Source organism: Cyanistes caeruleus, chromosome 15 (assembly GCF_971803275.1).
Source record: "Cyanistes caeruleus chromosome 15, bCyaCae1.hap1.1, whole genome shotgun sequence".
NCBI classification, from domain to species: domain Eukaryota; kingdom Metazoa; phylum Chordata; class Aves; order Passeriformes; family Paridae; genus Cyanistes; species Cyanistes caeruleus.
This window is the reverse complement of record NC_141715.1, coordinates 10,287,748-10,310,010: the sequence shown is the minus strand read 5'-3', so window position 1 is coordinate 10,310,010 and position 22,263 is coordinate 10,287,748. Positions and strand designations below refer to the sequence as shown.

At 39.7% G+C, this 22,263-nt stretch overlaps 1 protein-coding gene across 8 annotated transcripts in view; it reads right to left on the bottom strand.

Moving 5' to 3' along the window:
* FSTL4 (follistatin like 4) overlaps positions 1-22,263 on the bottom strand; it is a 205,823-nt gene that overhangs the window by 3,922 nt on the left and 179,638 nt on the right. For 4 of the 8 annotated variants that reach the window (XM_086851540.1, XM_086851544.1, XM_023936083.2 and 1 more), the window contains 7 exons: positions 16,242-16,403; positions 15,089-15,223; positions 13,548-13,574; positions 8,264-8,382; positions 6,247-6,396; positions 5,563-5,670; positions 2,497-2,606 (listed from right to left, as the gene is read on the bottom strand). In XM_086851540.1, coding sequence (XP_086707666.1) covers positions 2,497-2,606; positions 5,563-5,670; positions 6,247-6,396; positions 8,264-8,382; positions 13,548-13,574; positions 15,089-15,223; positions 16,242-16,403 — 811 coding nt within the window. The remainder of the gene's footprint in view (positions 1-2,496; positions 2,607-5,562; positions 5,671-6,246; positions 6,397-8,263; positions 8,383-13,547; positions 13,575-15,088; positions 15,224-16,241; positions 16,404-22,263) is intronic. The other 4 variants (XM_086851541.1, XM_086851545.1, XM_086851542.1 and 1 more) reach the window with 1 other exon arrangement.

The window sequence follows — 22,263 nt, the reverse complement described above, 5'->3', positions numbered from 1 at the left end:
AACCACTGCAGGAGGTGGCAAGGCTGCAGTGCAGAGCAGACTTTTAAATCCTGCCAGCCTAGGGAAGGCGTAAAACATTTCTTTAGAAACATAACCAGGGTGCCCTGAAGATAAGGGGTCTTTATTTTCTGTCTCAAGACAGGGCAAGAAACAGTGAGCAGAGGATAAATGTTCTGTAAAAGATATATGCTGCAGCACATCTGACCTTTGCTGAAGATAAGAAAAGGTCAAGAATACCAAGAAAGGTTTCTGCTTAATTTCAGGGAGCCCTTAGCAACAGCCTGTTTATGTTCCCCTGGATTCACAGACACTGACTTAAAAAAACTAATTTTACATCGAGTATCTTTTCATCCATTCAGTGCAGACAGAGGGAAATGAAGTGAGTGCTTAGTGTTGTATCTCTTCCTCAAAAGATGTAAAATTGCCTTGTGAATGCTGAGGACAATATGCTTCTGTGCAGATAATACATATTTTGCTTGAAACACTAGGTTTATTTCTTTATTCTTAATCTATCTGTCAATGAGACACTCAGCAATAATTTCACTTCTATAGAATGAGCCAATGTAGTGTGTGATCCCATGAAAATCACTGGGCTAAGCCTTTCATTTCCCCATTATACTCATATCCATTAGAGACTTCAGAAAGTATCTGCAGTGGAAAGTTGTAGTGCACTGCGTGTGTGGAAATTGGATATGACACTTGTATTTCTGCTGGATGAATGCATTTTAAGTACACTTTAAAAAGTGCTTTCCCTTACAGCTTTTTTTTTTTTTTTTTTCTCCAAGACTTCCTTAATACTTGGCCAAATGCCTGAAAAAGTTAAGAAATGTTTTTATCATAAACTTCCATTTAAAGAAATGGATCAGGACATATTTTATGTGCCTGCAGTTGCAGAAGAGGCTCAGCCCTTGCATGAAATCTGTGATCTGAAATCTCAAAGCAAACCTTGCTCGTAGAGAGTTTTTAAATAGACAACAGTCTACCCTTGGAACTAATAAAAATGGATAAATTTCTAGATATCCATCTAAAATAGGAGGCAGCTGAAATACATATGCAGGTGTATTTGCATACAAATATTATTTAGCTCATGGAAGAAATTGCTTAAATGTTCACCTTCCTGGGAAATGCTGGTACTGCCATTTATTGTTTCTGAGTGGAGAATTTAGAACATCATCTCAATGAGTCTCATTAGCCTGCAAGCAATTATTTTTCTGTACTGAGGGTGAGAGAGAATGGACAAAGATCTGGCCCTGAACAAATTCAACAGGAAATCAGGGACAGCATTTGCATATGGAAAACTATAGACTATAATCTATATTTATTATTTCAGCCAACTAATCACACTTAAGCAAAAGGACAATTAAACAAACAAAAATGTGTAACTGTTCCACCTTGCTGTCTTTGAACCCAATTCTCACCTTCTCAGCTCAGGCTTTAACATTCAGCAGAGTCATCTACCTCCTGGCACTACTATTAGTCATAATGAAATTGTGAAAAAAACTGGAAATACGAAGTAGAGAGAAATTAAAAATGACAGCCATGAGGCATACATCATTATTTTGTGTTTCAGCAGGCAAAATTATTTATTTTGGAACAGACTCAACATATAATCATTCAAGTGTAACCCCTTCCCTCTCAGTGTTTCCTGCAGGAAACCTAAGTGACTGTAAAGAGTTACATTATGTTTTTTGAGTGTTCAACTAAGTGAAACTATATAGAGGACAGAAGATGGTTAAACAGTTGTTATGTTATAACATGGATAGAACAGTATAAATTGCTTTGCAGTTATCATCAATTTTGATTATGTTAATGGGAGGCTTCCTGTGCCTGCTGGGAAGCAGCCAGTATTACTCCAGGTTATTAGTATGTTAGTTACACAACCTCATTAACCACTACATCACATTAACATTCAAAATTGATGGTTCATGGAGGTGTTTCATTTATTTATTTATTTATTTTATGTGCAGCACATACAGTTTTTCTGCTCCAGCCAAATCCAGTACTTGAACAAGTTGGAAACAGGTGAAAGAACCACACCTTATGCTTTGGCAGAGTACACTTTTGCCACTTCAAGCAATATATCCTTGACACAGGTTTCTGCCCAGATCTGTAACAGTTCTGTGGCAAGGAAGGTGATTTTTGGGCCATCAAATTCCTGGCACAAGTAAGCCAGGGCAGTGTGCCATAAGCTGCAGGGAGGGATGGCTGACTTAGGTGAGGTTTGAATGCCTGTGCATGGTCTAAGGGAAGTCCAGTATTGTTTCTTGCTGTTTTATTGATTAGCTGAATAACTACTGGCAATTTCCTCAACCACTTCTCTATTTCATGTGTGAAAATGGGGATGAACATAGTTAAGATTCATGACAAATTCATTCACTCATTCATTCATTCATTCATTCATTCATTCATTCATTCATTCATATCTGTTAAGTGCTTTAAGGTTATGAGAAAAGAGCAGCATGGTCACCATTATTATTCATTAAAATAATTTCTCACCTAACATGATTAATAATAAGATTTGTAGGTGGTATAAAAAAATCATCCACTCCTTCAAAAGGTGTGTGGATAACATGTGGATCTTCCCCAGCACTCGCCTCTGGAATTACCTACAATAAACACACACAAGGTTGAGCACAGGATAAGCACTGAGTAAGGCAGAAAGGTAAACAGAGATTAGAGACATGCATGGTACCGAGGGGCTCTTTCCAGGGTGCAGTAGACTCAATTGATTAATGACTTCAAAACACTGTTTGGTGTAGTTGTCTTGAAAAGGTGTGCTAGCAAATAGTATTTGAGGCTTGACATTTGTAAGATAAGTACACAACTTGACTTTTGTAAGTTGTTTACATCTCAAGAAAGAGCAGTCAAGCGGGAACTTGAGCAGTATGACAACACTAGGACCATAATAATTTATCCCTCACTGTCTAAAGTAAACATTTACTTCATGGTCATATTTATTAATCTCATTTAAATACACAGTGATAATTTACCAATGTGAAGGATCAAACTCACAGCAGTTAATTATCACTTTGAAGGAGAAAAACTGTTCATCTATCAATATAAAGTCCAGGGAGGAGTGCAAAAGCACTCTTTGGCTGAGCCCTGGTCCTGCCCTCCAGCAAAGCACAGATGTCTATGGACAGGGGAATTTGGCTTCTCCACTGCTCCAGAAAGGAAAAGAAAAAATTTTCAAAAATTAAAATGTTAAACACTCAAATTGTTTGCTGGGTTTAAGACGACTTTAGTCCATTCATTAGGACCTTCTGCTGCTCTAATTTGCAGCATTTGAATTTATGGCTACATAATTCATTAAAGACATGCTAAATCCCTAAAAGGTTTATTTCAGACAGCTGTTCTGGTCATGCCATTTCAATTTATTCCAATTAGATTGCTCAAGAAGGATGCCTACCCTAGCACAGTGCTTTCAAGAGACCAGACACTTGCTTTGAACAAGCCAGTAATGGCCAAACAACAGCATCCTGTTAGTTGGTTGCACAGGCAGTTTGATAAATCCCTGATTTCCAGAGATTGAGTGGAAATTTAGATCAACCTCTGCAACAGCATCTTCATTAAAAAAAGATGCTTTATTGCATGTCTGTAACTGAACATGGCAGGTTTTAAGAAGGAACTCTGCCCAATTAGTCACTACCCATCTTTTGGGAAAAAAGGTCAGAAGAAAGAAAGGATATGCTAATGCTGATGCTAATCTCATCTCTTTGTGTGTAACTGCACATCATACAGATAACAGAAAGGACTATCTCAGATCTGGAGCCTTCTAACAAGCTTCCAACTGTGCAGATGGTGTGTTCTCTCTAATAATGACATGATTGTGCCATCTCTCCTTTAATTACAGAAATTCTCACAGCTGGATGGAAGAAATTAAGTCAGAAAGGGTAAAAAGAGCCCATTTTGTCTCCTTATACCCTGTACAGGAAACTCACATCCCCAGGTGAGACAACTTGGTGCTGCTACCCTGGAAACCTTCATTTATATGCCTCAGTTTGGTTTTGGTATTTTTTCCTGAAATTGCTGATGATGAGTAGCTGGTCCAGCTACTTTATGATTGACAGTCAGCACTGGATAGAGCATGTGGATGGTAGGGATGGCTCCTCCCATCTTCATGGGGCAGTATCTCCAGCAGAAGCTTTGGGTAGCCCCACAATTAAAGCAGACTCCAGTTTGTTGGCTTTTAAGTCAGAAAGCACAGCTCCCCATCTTCTCTGACTGCTGGGGAATGCTTTAATGTAGACTTAGGAGCAAACACTTCTGGGAGAAGGAGTATTCACATGACACCTGCTTCCAGAAAGGTTGGGCAGCAAGTGCCAGAAAACAACTACCAGAGAATGGGATGTCTGGATGGATCAAATCAGATCCCTCAATTGGTGCCAATTCTGTCACACAACCTACAGCAGCAGAAAAATGCCCCACTAGATGAACACATCATGTTCTCTGTTCTGTCAACAGAAGAGTAAATCTGCCAAAGTGATCCAGAAGTGGGAGCTAATTAAGTTGTCCAAACTCATGTTCAATGCTGTGTCCCAATGTCTCTGTGGGTCTGGTGGTGTTGAGCATGGAGGAGTTCCAGGATATCACTGGCACCCCTGCTGTGGAATCACTAATGCCCTGTAACACAATTTGTCCCCAAGTTTTTACTTCTCCTGCTTTGTTTTTCTTTTTCATGCCCTAGAGAACCCCTTTTTGCATTTTACTGTGAGAGAATCAGAATTGTTAAGGATGGGAAACCCTTCTAAGATCATTGAATCCAACTATTTACCCAGCACTGCCAAGCCCACCACTGAACTATGTCCCCAGCCACCACATCTTCAGGTCTTTTCAATCCTTCCAGGGACAGTGACTCCAACACTGCCCTTGGCATCCTGTTCCAGGGCTTGAGAAAGTCATTAGGGAAGAAATTTTTCCTAATACCAACCTAAACCTGCCTTGGCATAACTTTAAGCCATTTCCTCTTGTCCTATCACTTGTTACATGGGAGAAGAGACTGATTTCTATCTGGCTTCAACCTCCTTTCAGGGAATTGTAGAGACTGAAAAGATCCCCCTTGAGCTCCCTCATCTGCTCCTTGTCAGACTTTTGCTCCAGACCCTTCCCCAGCTCTGCTGCCCTTCTCTGGACATATCCCAGCACCTCAATGTCTGTCTTGTAGTGAAAGCCCAAAACTGAACCCAGGATTTGAGGTGCCCCACCAGTGCTGCAGAGCACAGCAGTCTTTTCCTGCTCACAGCAAGCTGCCAGCCCTTGTTGTATAACTTTATGGCACTTGGCTCTGTCACCAGTCTTAAAACAAAACAGGCCTTGGCACAAAGCAGCCCTACTGTCAGCCTGTGGCACAGTCATTGCTCAAAAACAAATTAAATGGCAGGAAAAATATGGGAGGATGGACAGGAGAGGGATGAATAAAAGTCACTGGATATACAAATGAAACAGCAGCTTTATATCCAGACCATTAAATGCTGTTAATTAGCTGCAACCCACCAGCCACCAGTGTGTTACCGGTGATGCTGAGCCCAGGAAGAGCAAAGGATCCAAAATGTAAAGACTTACCTGCAGTGTGGGTGATGATTGCCTCATGTCCCCCCAGCTGAGCACCCACACTTGGTCGTGAGACTTGTCGTAATGTAATTTGGTTGGTAGTGGGTCCACATCCAAAGACTTAAAAAAAATCCAGAGAGTTATTTACACAGTGACCCAAATGCACATGACAAATACATCAGTTCACTGCAGGCATTCTCATGCACCACTGTTATGTTCACTGTGCAGCTTTGCCTTCAAATCAAGGCGGGGGATCAGCAGCAGTTGAAAAATTTGGCTGTTTGGTTCCATTTTCTGGGTAGACATCACTCCATCTTCCATCTTATGTTGTTACTTATAGCCAGTAGATCAAGGGCCAATTTCTGTCTGAATTGTACCCACACCAGCTCATTCTTTCCAAGCTGCTTATAACCCAGGTCAGGCAGCTAAGCCAGGAATTCACCCCAGTTTTATTTTTCACTAGATTTACTGTAAGCTTGGCTGCAGATGCAGCCCTGAGACTGTGATCTACAACCTACAGAGGAGTTTATTCCTGCCAGTGAGGTTACAGAACAGTGACCCCCATGTGATCCCATTGGTGAAAGCAACATAACCCAGCTCCTTAGTGATCAGCAGATCCACTGGGCAAAGATCTGATTTTTTTGTCCTATATCAAGTCTTTTGCCATCAGCGAATACTGTGTTCAGTTTTAAGTACCTGTATGGCTTTTTGAGTCTGGATATCAATTATTATTACTCTGTTCTGCTTTGGCTGTGTCACATAAATGTACTTGTCTCTGACATTGACTGCTGAAGCCCAGAGGCAGGACTGAGTATCTTCATCTTCCACTCTAGGACAGAGCTCCTCCTGATGGGTTAAAAAAGAAAAGGTTTAATTTTTACACGTTCAGGGCCTGGAGCAGCAAGAAGCTTAGCCTTTAAAACTGCAGGAAAAAATCCCTGGGGATTCCATTAGGATGATATTTCTCCCCTTTCTTTCCTGGAAAACATGAAATAATTTATCAGGTACGACACTTCAACCTGGCTCTATGCAATAACATTAAACAGCTGGACCTCCTGCAAACTTCTATTGAATGTAAATAACCACAGAGTGTATGGATTGATCTTTTGAATCAACACTTGCAGTGCTGTCGGCATCTATTAGCAACAGAAATATCACTCTGTGCTTTGTAAATCATACAGTGATTTATATTAATTGAGTCACTGCTTTATATTTTTCATAAAGTCTTCATTTGCTGTGCAGGACAGCATGCTCTAAAACACCTGTGCTCAAGGAAACAGAAGCAAAACAAGCAGGATCCTACAGCTACAGAAACTGCCCCAGTTCAAAAGGAACCATATTCTGATGCTTTGTGCCAAATTCCCTTCACAGCTGTCTGATGCCATATTTTATCTCTGAACCTCCACTCACTGAGTCCCGTGCAGAACTGGTACAGCTATCCTGAGTTTGAAGGGTCACTTCTGGTTTCACCTACAACTCTGCATGTTTGCTACTCCTCATTGCTCTTCCTTCTGCCAGGATGCTTTATCTGAAAGAGCATTTGTGTAGGACCAGGCTGTGGGGAGGAAATGGGGTAAAATGAAAATGAACACATAAAAATTTCAGTGAGCACAACTGTTGATTTCAGACCTTATGTTGGGTAATATTAAATAATGGCCTAACCTACCTAAGGGAAATGGATTGGAGATGCATTCTAAGATATGTTAAAATCTGCTGTGACCCACAGCAGCAGAGCTTGACCCAGCCTGCAGGGCTCATGACAGTGATTCTCCCATTTGATTCCTCTCAAAATTGAAATCAAGGCTGACCCTTTTTTTCAGAAGAGCCACATTCTTTAGTCACATTTTCAACTTCCCCTTTTAAAAATTAGAAAGTAAGTAAAGGAGTGACTAAAAAAGCATTTCTGGATGCATTCCAACACCTTTGGTTTTTTTTAGAGCTGTCAGTTTCATGAGTATATGCCTGATGTATGTTCCTGTGCAGGAGTACATAACACAGGTCACTGAGAACACTGACCTCACAGAGCCTCCAGGCATGTGTTACCCCACTGGCCATACTGACCTCCACTGCCTACAAAAGACAGTGCTTGACATTCCTGATACCTGAAAACATTTGTCTTGTGATTTCCTAAAGCAAAGGTTAGGTAAATTCACTGCTGACAGAAAAGTGCCAACAGCAAACATTAACAGTGGAGTCTCCTTTTCAGTGGCAGAAGATGCAGAGGGCCTCCATGGCACAGCTATTTTCTTAGCATTTTTATTTGCCTCCCTGCTGCAGTTTAACATGGTAAACCACTTCCAAAGAGCAGAAAGTAGCCCAAAGTAGCTCACTTTGCCTCTGGAGCCATCAGTAGAAGGAGCACCAGTGAATGATGCATGCCATCTCTCTGCTATCGAATTTTGTACCTTCCCTAAAGCTCAGTTAAAAATCTGGGGCATGGATAAGTAAACAGATTAAAAGGACAAATGAAAATCTTTGCTTATGCGATAACTAGCCAAATTCAGCGTGTCAGTAAATCCTCCATGTCATCCTTAGAACTTACGTGGATCTTCACAATTTTCAAGAGAAGATGCTACACCTCAGGGATGCTGCATGAAGACCACCAAGCCCCAACACCCCTGTGGCAAACAGGTCCTTTAGTAATAACAACCTTTGAAGAGATTAAGAGAAAGTTTCCCAGCTATGAGCTGTAGCTGCTGGTTTTAGGACTTACATAACTTGTGAAAATCCTCTCTTCAGGCCTGATACGTCTCTGGATTTCACATTCGTTTGGCTGAAGGACTGTGATCCCATCATCAGAAAAGACATAGAACATATTCCCAACACTCAGGCCTTAAAGGGGGGATAAAGAAGAAGGAGTTGGGTTTTTTTTTTGGTATGTGTCCATAACTGTTAGGACTTTGAAAAAGAACTCATCCTCCTCTCCCAACAAACAAAATCTGCCTTACATAAAAGTTGATTGTTTGGATGCAGTTGGAGCATTCACAGAGTCAAATTTCATGTCACAACAAGGGCTTCAAGGTGTGAAGAGGTACAAACACATTCAAAAATGCATTGCCTTGGTGGCAGTGGTTGTACCCAAATAATTATGCCTGGGTCTTCTAAATAGGTACCAAAGCAGGATTTGATCCCAAGAAGCCTCCCTGTTGCACTGCTACTCCTCTCAGATAATGAATTTGGTTTTTTTCTTTATAAACAGCTTGACAATAATTTGAGAACTGAAAGGAAAGCTTTAGTTAAAGTGAAGGTCATCCTGTTACAGGTAACTTGACCTCTGGTAACTGTGATGTTAAATGAAAGTGTTTATCGTCCGTACCATGAATGAATATAGATTTCTCTATTTTCTTAAACTATCTGAAAGAACTAACTACAGCCACCAAAATAAATACATTTTTGAAATCTTGCAAACTGTAATTCACAAATGTGGAGTAGTTTAGCATTGCATTAGCAGTCATTTATCCAACCGGGGCATTCCAGAAGATTTGGAAAACTGGCTGATTGTCATTGCTTTGCCATTAGGAGATTGTGTTTTATCACTTCTGTCATGCTAAATGGAATTGCAGTGATAAGATACAGTGTTCAGAATCCTTTCATACACTCTAGTTTCAAAGATTCAATCATTCCATTTTTTCACACCACCACCAGTAAGTGTTTGCAATGACCACTCTCACCCCTAGCAAGTGTTGATAGTGTACTTTATCTGCCAACAATATGGTGATGCTGTAATTTGTATCTTCTAATTAATTCCATTTTTCCCTTGGAGAAATAAAGTCCTCATTCTATGGCTCTGAACAGTGTTCAGTGTTAAAAATTCCCTTTGCTGGTCCTGTGGTGGCAGCTTTAAATACTGCTCACAGAGATAGAATTTTTTCACATTCCTTAACTGTTTGCAGGATAGAATCATCACAGGAAATTTGACAGTAAAGACATAGATAATTTGGAGAAATATATTTTTGGAAAATTTTGTAAAACACACTGTATTTAGTAAGGCTAGAAGGGTTTTTTTTTGTTGCAAATCCCCCTTCTTTTGATGCCAAATAAATAGCATCCGAGTACAATGTGTCAGCCTGTGGTGTCTGCTGTACTGACACAGCTGAGTCTCTGAACACAGCACAGAAATCCCCCAGTTAGGACATCAGGTGGCTGCAAGAGTTGTGATCCTCAAATGTGATTCCACAAAGCAGGATCATGCATGTAGGAAAAAAGCTAACAAAGCTCCATTGAGAGTTATTTAATGGACTAAGGGTAATTTTTTTTCCCAGGTATATTGGTAAAACATGTAAATCAGGCACTTTGGACCAAAATCTGCACTCCCAGCATCCACACAACTCCCACCTGCTTTGGTGGGATTTGATGAACACATCAGAGGGCAGAATATGACCCTGGCCTGGAATGAGTGCTGATATTTCATGGGGAAAGGATTTTAATCCTAACAAGTGAAAACAGGCAGGCAATCAATTATGACTACTGTGAAGATGCTTATTAATATTTTCATGCACAAGAGTAGCGTGATTTTGTCTGATGATCCTATTACAATGAGGGTGTATTTAAGAAGTAAGACCTTAATTACCCACAAAAATACTTTGATTAAAAGTTTTACCCCAACAGGTTTAGAGTCTCAGACTTGGCCAAGTGCTGCTACTTATTTTACAGTAAAATGAATCCAAGTTTTTCTGCAGACTGATTAAAATATACTACAAATTCCTGAGAGCATTCAGTTACTCTCCTTTTTAAAAAGTTTGTCAGTTTAAATTAAACCACTTTTCCCCCAGAGATTGATTTTTCACACTGATATTTAGACAAAGCAGGATTTTACTAGACAAACTAGGTGTTTTATTGTGACTTTTGAAACATTTGCCAAATCTTTGTTGGGGTGCATCCTAAAGAATCTCATGGACATCAGTAAAACAGATTCAATTTTTGGTTTTTCTAATGCAAGTCCTTGGTGCAGGGAATTGGAAATTGTTTCAGTACAGAGGTGGGCAATGAGGTATTTTGTGTTTTTTATTGTAGCAAGGCATGTACTAAATTGGAAACTGGGACTAGACTGGAAACTGGGGACTTAGGAGGAGGATGAGGAGGATTTGGTTTTTTTCCTTTTGAATTAAGGATGTTTCAGGTTAGATGACACAACTAGTTCAAAACCTAAAGGCATTATGAAAGGCAACATACCTCACCTGTACAGCAAAAACACCCTAGTATAAAAAAGTATAAAAAAGCCCATTAAGAATGGGGAAGATTTCCTAAATGTAAGCTCTTATTTGATCCACTCCAGATGAACTGGGTCTAACAAAAAAACTTCAGGAGGACACTTGATATCAACAAGATCTTATCTGAGAAATTCAGTGTCTCCATCAGTGTGTATTTATGCATTCCTTCCTTTGAGATCAAAGGGCAAATTTTTCACCATGGCATACTCTCCTCTGATCTTATACTTAAATAATTTTCCTCAACTTAATCTAAATATTTTGAAATATTTTTAGAACTTAAATTTGGCTATGAAAAGGCTTTCAGCTTTTTAAGTGCATACATAACTTCTGCTTCCCTGCTGGCAAAAAATGCTCCTTTTCCCCAGCTATTAAGTAAGCAGTGTTTGATACAGAATTGAACACTGTCATGAAAATGAATCTCTGTTTTACATTTGGGCTACTCATAGTTTGCTCTGGACAAAATTAAAAACAATTTGTACATTGAGTAAATACTTCATGTGCTTCCAGCCCCAGGTTTAACTGGCTGGTTGCCCAACGTGCACTTATTTCTTGAGGTGTTGCTTGTGTGTGGTCTGAAAGTTTTTAAGAACAAACTGTCAGACTGACTTTTAAAATTAAATTTTAAAATTTAAAATACTTGTGTTAAAAGTTTGACTTGCAACAAAAGTTTGTTCTACACCATATTTTGTTTAGGCATTTTCCCAAGGTTTAATTACTCCAGACCTTGTGGGGATGAAGTTGTGATCGTTTTAAAGGAGCTCAAATCTACCAATGCATTTGTTAATATTGCTACTTGCACATAGTAAGGAATTGAAAGACTATATTAAAATGTAAAACCAAAAATACCATTCCTGTCCTCTGGCTTTCTCTGTGCCAAGATTTCACATGCTGAAGCATATTCTAGAACGAATGTGCCCATCAAATGCTACAGAACAACACAAGGAAGGTAATAAATCTGCTTTACAGATACTGAATTGTTTAGGAACATCAACAGCAAATCTGCTTTACTGGCCATGTTTTGCCTCAACATTGCTTATACTTTTATTTAAAATGTGCAAGATCAATAAGCAGTAAGTCCATTTATTTAGCAAAATTATAATAAGACTTTCTGCAACCAACTTCTCAGCTGTTCTTTAAATATTACTCTAATTCTACATCTGGTAGGATTATCCAACTGCTTTCTTTAAAAAGGAATATAAGGGACACTGTATACAAACAGCCATGGAGCATTGTGCAGGTGATGCTGGACTGATGAGATGCATTAGAGATTTCATTTCCAAGCAGAAGGGAAACAGCAATTCTTAGTGTCCATATTACCATCTGCAGGAATGTCAGCAGAGAAGACTCCTCACAGCCCTGCACCAGAAACCAGCAGGTGGGGTTTTTAGGGAGAAGGGAGGAGCTCTCCTAGGTGACTGTGCCACCTCTCTGACCTACAACAAGCTGCATTTGGCTTTGGTTGGGACTTGAGAAATAAAGTAGTGTATTTGTTGTATGTGTCTGTGGCTAACAGTGGCACTGACAGTGTGCACCAGGTGTTTTCCCACCTGTTCAGGATGCTCAGGTCACCAGGCCTCCTGTCCCTCAAATCCATTGTCTAAGCCCAAGGTACCCAGAAAGTTTCATGTCTCAGATGAAAGCCAGTTATTGTTTTGGGTACCTGAAGGCGCTACTTAGCCTTTGCACCCTCCACAAGCAGACTGAGCCTGAAGCCCTTCTTGGAGGAGCAGCATGAGGGACTTTGGGTGTTTGCAGGGGGCAGGGGCACATGGCTGAGGGCAGTTTTCACTACACAGCAACCTTTCTCACACAGCTTGGAGGACACCAAGGTCTCAGCTGCCTCATAAGCAGTTGGCAAATGTAAGAACTGGTTTACATCTACACTTCAACCTCAGAACCTTCCTCCAGTGAGTGATGTCCTGCTCACAGCCCTCCAGGAGCCCAAGGTCACAGGTTCCCCTCCACACACCTGGGCTCCACACCTACAGAGTCAGATGCACAACCTGTGTGAGAGCCCCTTGGGCTGGTGCATGACACTTCTTACTGAGTATTTTGGAAATTATGACAGCACAAGCATATACAAAATGAGGTGATTTTAAGTGCCTCCATCGTATCTTTGAGTCAATTAGCTACTCAGGATGGGGCTTTTTCTACTTTGGCTTCCAAGATACACAGTTGTTGACCTTGTGAAGGGCACATTGTAAGTTTGATCAAACTAGAGCTCTTAACTGCCAATTAAAACAAGGAGAGATGGGGCAACCTTTACCCTGCATTGATTCAAAGGATAGAGGGAAGAAAACCTGTGGTGGTTTGGATTCTTGTTTTGCCTAACAGTCAAGAACACAATTTGTTGCTCACCTAGAAAACATCAATACATTCTACTGAAAAGGAAGAGCTTGAATTACTTGCTTAAAAATGCAGTATATTGAATTTATGCCTTAGTTGTTCAATTATGGTAATTTGGGAGTACTTCTGACACTTGTGTGATTGCTAATGCAGCTTGAGAATCTCAGGCTACTCACATTTCTGGCAGTGTATATAAAATTCATGTTTTTATATATTTTATGGTCATCTATTATTTCATAGTGGGAAAAGCAAGAAGTTATAGGTACAAGAGGGATATCTCTTATTTGAATAATTTAGGTTTTAAAAGTCTGGTCTGTACTTAATCTGGTGACTATGAAAGTTGATAGGGTTAGTGGCAAGTCAGTGAAGAATGGCCCATCATGGAATTATTAAAGCAGACAAGCACATTATCACTATGACAAAAGAACTTTACTGCAGTACCTTCCTCTCGCCACAGTATGTTTGCAACTGCAGCATCAGAATATTGGGAAAGCCAGAAAATAATCAGGAAAAGAAAAAAAAACAACAAAACAATGTCAAAACTTTCATTGTAGCAAGTTAACTGAATAAATATTCATGTTTACATGAACTGTTTAATTGGTGAAAATTTTGTAACATTCATTCAAATAAAATACCAGGAAAGACAGAGAGTTCTAAATACATTTGCTCCTTCTAAAGACAATTCAGAAACTTTGACATGGGAAAAATCCTTTCTGAAATGAAAGCAGCTGTGCAAAGATCAATGACCTACTAAAGAGGAGCTATTACCTTCAAATGCAGCTGGAGGTATGGTACAGCCTGTGATTTTCTGTGCAGGTTCAATAAGGAAACACAACACAGAATTATAGAATCATTAAGGTTGGAAAAAACCTCTAAGATCATTGAGTCCAACCATTAACCCAGCACTGCCAGGTCCACCAGCATCTTTCAGATGAAACCTGAGACTGGCATCTACAGCAGCTACACCCTTGGCTGCGTTGTTTCTTGGAATTTCATGCAACTGCACTCTTTCAGGATTCACATAAGCTTTGAAAATGTACCTGCATTTGAATTTCTGCTCCAGATAGATCCAATTATTTCTCAACATACTGCAATTTCCCTTGCTCAAGTATTCAAGGGAAAACGACCAATATTAACAAGAATACATAAATCTACTTAATAAGGACTAGAATATATTTTCCAAAGATTCTCCCTGAAAGCCCATATTTATGGGTTACTTTGTTTTCAATTCTTGCTCTATATTAGCAGCCAGAAAAGCAGCAAAAATCCCATTTGCACCTAGACTTTTAGTATCACATAAACCCAGGTAATCTCCCAGGCAGTTAAGATGGCAGAACTAGGAATGATCAGGCCTCTGGGAGCTTTTCTACTGGGACAGCTGATCAGCTCCACTGGCAATTCTGTTCTGGGGTCAGTGTGGTCAAGATAACACTGCTGCACTCCAATGGGAAATGTGGGAAGAGTAGCTGGCAGAATATTTGTCTTTGAGTAGAAGATAATTTTACACTGAGGGAAACCTATTTTGCCAGTCAGTGATATGAAAACAGGTAAAATAAATAATTTAATCACAACATTTTTCAGACATCTAAACATTCCAGAATTTTGACTGGTAAATGGCTTGAAAAGAAGTCTTGTGTAGAAATCAATGAGATTGATAGAATTTGACAAAATATTACATTTTGGATTCCCTGATATCTGAAACTATTGCCAATTTGTTACTACAATAAAGCTGTTACCCATCACACACCCAGTATTCTTCGGGAACATGAAAAATTCCATCTTCCTCGACAACATTTTACCTTCTCTGCATGATTCCTACCCCAAAAAGTGTCCAACCATCTGGTCAAAGTGCATTCAGAATTGTCCTTATTTTAAGTAAGATCCAACTTACTGCCTGCAATAGCCTGAACTATTAAATTACATGTATAGCATCACATTCAAACACTATTTAAAGATATAAATACATGGAAAATGGAGCTTACGAGTCTTTCTCGCTGAATCTTCGATGAAAAGGGAAGATATGTCCTCGTCCACTCCCACCTCATTTTTAGCAATGCAGGTGTAGGCACCAGTGTCTTCATAGCGAACACTGCTGATATGGAGTTCACTTCCGTTTGCTGTAAGAGAGACACTCAGAAACAGTGCTCCTCATGCTGCTAATTGCTTTCCCTGCCTTAATTGTCTTCTGTCGCCACAGTTGGTGATGGCTCAACAGGGTGGCTCCACCCCACTGTGTTTCCCCCTGTTTAACTAGAGGTTTTTGGGGATTCTCATGGGAGCTGATGTCTTGCTCCTTTTCATCAGGACATACACACTTCACACCAGAAAAGAACAAAGAACAATCCCAAGGCAAACTATAAATTACATTTCATTTATTTCTTCTTTTTGTTAGAAAAATGCTTTGGCTTTAGTGAAGAAAAATTAATTTCAATTTTGCAAACCGTCTTTCATCAGATCACCAAAAATTTTGGTTTAAAGGAGTCTCTCTACAGCTCTTCCTACCATTTTGCTTTCTGCAGTGGGATGATAGCCTAAAACCTTTGGAACATGTTGAGGCATCATATGTGTCATGCAGTGATATCAGTACTACCAACACAGGCTGAAGGCTACAATCCACCAAAGCCAAACTGGGACATGTGTTGAGGATGGGGTTAACATTTTTACACAGAAAATTGCAAATAAATGTTTGCCTTTTGCTATGCCTGTTGTAGCCTCATTCAAACAGGGACATAGAGGAATTAAAAGCCCAATTCCTTCAGCAGAGCCGTAGTGGGAGACTGATTCTCAGCTGACTTGCATCCAGTGTGGCCTTAGATGTAAACAAATAATTTAATGAAATTATTTTCAAATAATTTAATGCATTTCTTTTCTGCTGTGCTGTACACAAGAAGCAAGGCAGTGAAGAAACAGGCAGGCTATCTTTGAACAGAATGTAATTACCACTTATATCAATCAATAGTGAATTTCCCAGGAAATTCACAGGAGAAAGAGATAAAAAGAAAGAACAGGGGTTCTATAACACGATTTTCAACAACTGTGGCTTAGCAAAGTACAAGAACTTCTGATTTAAAATGCAGAATAATCCTCCTTAATCCCTGTCTACAATACTTTAATTAATCAAAACTCTGTTCTTACCGAGGAGCGATAGTTGTTTGGATAGTTTTGGCACGATATCAATGCCGTTCTTTAGCCAGGTAATTCTGGGATTAGGGATGCCTTCAGCGTGACATTTCAGGCTTGCTGACACGCCCGGCTCCTGCGCCTGTGTTTCGGGGTAGACGCGGATCACTGGAGGCACTGCGGGAAACGAGGAATTGGGGACTTGAGACGCCGCGCTGGGGCTCCAGAGCCGCTGCTGCTCCAGCCCCACCAGGGGCTCTGAGCTCAGAACCAGGGAGTTCTTGGTGTGGCTGTCAGTGCAAGCTAACAGAATGATTTCTCTACAGCTTGCCTTTGGGGGCAGAAAATAGAAAATAATACTTTTCCAAGCACTGGCATGTGAGAGAAGCTGAGGATGCCCCATCCCTGAAAATGTTCAAGGCTGGATGGGGCTTGAAGTAACCTGATCTGGTGGAATGTGTCCCTGGCCACAGCAGGGGGCTGGAATGAGATGGTGTCTAAGGTCCTTTCCATCCCAAATCAGTCTGTGATCCTATGATTCTATAACAGAAAAGAGTAAACTCATATACCAATGCCAGGGAGCAATTTTGTGATCCAGTTCTGTATTCAGACTGTTCTTGCTTTCACTGAATGACTAACTGAACTTAATAGTTGGATAAAAACCTAATATGGATACTCACATATTTAAAAATCAATGTCAAAAATCTGATCAATTTCAGATCTTCACTAAACCTAGGAGGAAATTTGGAATTTTGCCTACAAGAAATAACTTAATATTCAGTATTTAACTGAATATCCATAGGAAGTAGCCTGCGCATTCACTACCTCTTATTCTGAATAAATAAAGTGCTAATCAATTACTTCTTTTCACTGAGAGGTTTTCAAAACATGACTTACCTTGTTTCATGAAGGCACTCCTGAACTATTTAATATACTCCATTGGCAGAACTAGTAATTATATTACAATTTCAGAGATGTTAATTGATTTTCAATCATCCTTTCTTCACTGCTCAAACCAACAAGGTTTAATACCACTCGTTAGCTATTTCTTAACAATTTACTCACACATTTTTTTAAAAAATTGCAATATTGCATCATCAGTGAAAGATACCAGCGACACTCTTTCACCTTGAGGGAAAAATAAAAAGAAATGTGAGGATGTGTCATACTGTGGCTGATGGTATTTGTGTTTCTCAATGAAGCACTCAACTTTTCTATCTGATTAGGAGATTTTGGGATTCATGATGTAGCTGCTGAAAGCTGTACAGTTTTGTAAAACCATGGCCAGAGTCCAGTGTGGTTGTGGTATGTGGGAGGCCCCACTTCTTACCCAAGGAAAATGAATAGCTGCTACTGGCCCTGGTGAAAGACAGGAAAATTTGTGGGTTGTGTCTGACTTTTTTTTTAAAGAAAGCCTGAATGAGTTAACAATAAACTTCTGGAAATCAGTGGCTTAAGGTATCTAACTCACTGCTCAGTTTTTATATAGTACATCATTAGGCACCATGATTATCAAAATTAAATTGTCTTAATAATTATATTATCTAATTATAATAGAATAAAATGAAACCTGTATTTGCAGCTATGTGTCTACATATTCATGTGGGGATAGTTTAAATAAATACATTCACTAACATATACTTCCCACCTTTCTTTATTTTTTTATGTGCCTCGCCATCGAGAGAGATATATTTCACTTCTGTCTTCTGCACCTACTACCAAGAGCTAACCAGGGCTGAGTTGTCAACTTGGAAGGAAATTAGCCACGACAGAAAGCCCTCAAGTCTGCTTGGGTTTTACAGCTTTAAAAGTGAGAGATTGTTGAAATGTAATCTGAGAGAAAATGCCTACAGCCAACTGCAGAGGAAAAGAAAAATAGGGACACTAGCAAAGGAATGGCTTTGAACTCCACCTCTGCACTGGACCTGTGGGTTTAGTTTCCTGTCTTCTATTTCCTTTACTTGAGAAGAAAAGGTGTTTTAAGGTGCAGGGCAGTGAAGGAAATATCATTCGAGAACTTTTTAATTAGGGGGTTACCAAAAAGACAAGACTTGATTTATTGTGTTTTCAATTTCTAAGTAAAAGCATTTACTAGCATTTTATCTTCCCTCCTCCCCATTACTGTCAGGTTTGTAGCTCCTCCTGACTTCAGGAGGTGCCAGATCAAGGGGAAGGCAAGCCAAGGAAGGGACCTGCTGCCAGAGATGCTGGCTGGTAGAGCCACCCCTGTTTTATTTAGGAGTCAGTGCCCCAGCAATTCAGCAGAATAAGACTGAGAGTCAGGAGCTCCTAATTTAATTAGTACCTTAGAAAATTAACTTAAATTTCTCTGAGTCAGTGTCTCCAGGGATGATAGGATAAAGGTAATTTTTGTATCCTTTGACAGAATTTTATGAAGGTCCCGCACTCAATGCTTGTATTACCTGTGATCTGCTTGCTCTAATAACATTTTTTTAATGAAATGATTTAGTGAGGGAGGTCCATTGAAGGCCTGCATGATTTATTTAGACTCATAGCTGAAAGACAGCATGCCTCCTACAAATGCAGAGGAAAAAGATTTACAATATTCAAGAAGGTCTGATTTTCAAATCCTGGTGAAATCAATTGACTTGGCTGAGATCTCACATGGTCAAAGGCACCAGAGAAATTTTACTCCAAGTCAAGTGTCTTCTCACCTGCCAGCTCTCAGAGACAGAGCCCATCCCAGCCATCACCTATTTAATGCTCTTAAAACCATTGTGGGTTCTTATTTCCTTATTACTGTTTTCTTTAGGCTTTCCTGCTCACCTGGGCACTGTGTCAGTGGTTCTCAGGATGGCCACGGCCATCAGCTCCCCAGAATGGCACCCCTTCACCAAAGAGACTGTACTTCCATCTAGCATGTTTTTGCCTCACACCTTGATAGTCTGCACATGAATAATCCACCTATTTTACTTGCAGGGCTGAAAAAACAATAGATTTATACTGCCAAATGTACCCCACAGGTCCTAGACACTGATTCAATGGTCTGCATGTAAATCAACTTGAAATTATAGCAAGGTGTCGTTTCAAGAGTGATTAATAAGGAAACTGTTTGTTTTCACCTACAAAAATATGTGCTTCATCTCTATACCTGCTCTCATCATTTTCCTTCTCCTTCTATTTTTAAACTTTTTATTTCTTCTCCCTTGTCTTACATAATCCACTGCACAAGTAAATTATTGCATGCAAATGCCTTGTGATAACAGCAAACTGTAGAATATATTTTTATTGTCCTTGCTACAAATTAATACATTCCAGGTAAGCACATTAAACTTGCAAAGATTTCAGTTCCAGACTTTGGGATATATGGATTACCTTTTGCTTTTTCCCTTGGTGAATACATATCATTGCTAACCATTACTGTGTCTGCAGCCAAGGGCAATATAAAAATGCCATTATCTTAAGCAAAGCAGGAAAAAAGAGGCATTGAAACAGGCATGAGATTGGGTAGATTGCCTGCTACTGCATGCTGAATATCACCTCACTTGTGAGCAGACCAATTCATTACTAGAAAACAGCTCAGGTGATAAAGCACACGATGTGCACAGATGGTGGCACCAAGGCCCAAAGACATCCATTGCTGCTGTAGGAGCTCCATACTCCAGGGTATAGCAGTAATTAAAAGATTAATCATTTACTCAACATGTTTTACTCTTTCCATTTATGATTTGAAAGGAGTTTGCAGCATTCTATGTTTTCTCCTGAAAAGCCAGTGAAACATCTGTGTTCATAACATTTTGCTTACCAGAAAATTTGTCCTATTGGACCCTTATAATTGGGCTGAGGATCAAATGGCTTTTTAAAAACTGTTTTCAAGGAATATAATGTACTGATTAATGCTGATGTTTTCCTGAGAGCAAGGAAAATTATGCCCTACACTCAGCAGTCTCTTGATTTTCCAACTATCAATTTTCATAGTTGGTTACTATTTTATCAGATTCTTTATCCTCAGGACTTCTTTTTTTTCCTCTTGAAAGTGTTTAATTGCTTCCTCTCCACAGCTAGTATATACTGTACAAATTTCCCAAGCAATATTCATATGTGGGAGAGAACATATAATTTTCCTACTGTTCTTGGCTTCTCCAAGATACCTATCAAAGATTTCAGAACACAAGATGAACTTTTTATTCTTAAGCAGTTTAAACATTGCTTTCAGCAATTTCTTTTCCTCTGAAGATCTTAAGGGCAAGCTGTATAAATACGCTGGCTTAAATTTTATTACTAACTGTGAATCCTAAGACTGATGAGCTCAACCAAACATCTCACATCAAACAGGCTGCATTTCACATGTGCTTCATGCTTCTTACCCAGATGTGAGCCAGAAGATTGGGGCATTCACCTGCTGATCTTCACATTTTCTGTCTAAGAGGATTCTCATCTCTGCTTGTCAAAATAAGCATCTGGATCTACCCATATTATGTGGGATATCCAGAACCAGCAGAACAAAGGGAAACACTGAATAGCATTCAGCAGTTGAGCTGTAGTAGAGCTCCAAAACACAGGAACAATTGATGTCAAAATTGGGCTGCAAGCTTTCTATTTAAGCTAGTATTTCCTTATTTTCTATATTCAATAATAATCAATTATGATTAAATATAAATGCCTAATCAATGCAAGAATCTAGTGTTATGTTCCAAAAAGAGGCTTAGAAAAAAAATGAGTTAAAGGGAATCTATTATGTTGGATAAAAGCAGAGGAAGAGAGCACATGTATCTAGGATCAGATTGTTTTGTGAGCTGGACAGTGGGAACAGTGAGACAGGGCCCAGGTGGTACAGAAAAGGACTCAAGGATGCTGGAAGAGTTTACTGCAGCTTTGAAAACATTCAGTTAACTGAAAAACAGTCTAAAAATTAGAACCTACAGACACAGTGGGCTTGGGAAGGGTTGGGGATAAACCCTTTTACTTCCAGTTGGTTCTTCTTTCTCTATTCTCTCCCTATTCTCTCTTCACACTTGGGAGGTGTGAAACGAACAATTCTGATAATTTTAATGAAATAAAAAGCCCCCATGTTTTTCATGTTGAAAGTAAATCAGTGCCTCCCTAGAGGAGACAGGCAAGCAGATACACCCGAGTTCTGGCTGATTGGGCTCTGTCACATTCTCTTACTGTTTTAGTCCAACACAGGAAAGCAACATAAACCCTCCCATGCCGAAGATGGAGTTTTTAGTTTGATACAGAGAGACAGAGACAAGTCCCAGTGCTGAACAGAGCCCATCAACTACACTTCGATTCTCAGCATCTTCACTCAATTCAGTTTGGCTCAGTTTCTTCCCTCTACTCCTGTCAAGAAAAATTCCTCAATTTGTCCTTTAAGTCACTAAAAACCGAGGTTTCCTGGGGAAGGGCTCTGCCTGGGGAACCCTCCGATGTATCTGAAGGCAAACAATGTTGTCCTGCCATCAGGGCTGTCACCCCAGCACCAGCTGCTGGAGGAAACTGTGACACAGGCAGAAAAGGAAGGAATTTAGTGATGTGGGCAGCCACATCAAAAACTGCAAAAACCCAGCTTTGCAAAGCCTAATGGCTCACATGGGAATATCAGATGCTGTGAGACAAAGATTTCTAGACCCTGCAATGTTTTCTAGCAAGCCTAAGTTGATAGCAGAATGCAAGGCATTTTTTTCTGTATTTAGTGACCATATAGCACATTTAAAATCCCACATAGATAGTGTTTTTTGTCTAATAGCATTTTCCTTTTGGTAAGAAAACCCCCAACAGCTATGGTATGAAACTTCCATTTAAAATGTGATCTTTCAGTAACAAGTTAAATCTACATGGCACGTGTGAGTATGGAACAGATCACCCCCTCCCCACACTCCATCCAGCTTTCCTCTCTACCCTGTAATAAAGTTACTGAATTTTCCTTAAAAATAAATACTTTCATACCAGGGTACATCCCATTTCATACCAGAATGTACCCATAGTGAGTAATGGATGACCCTGTCCCCTGTTCTGGAGACACTGCTGGGCATCATCAGCACATGTAAAAATGTGTCTAAAGTTGGAAATTGCT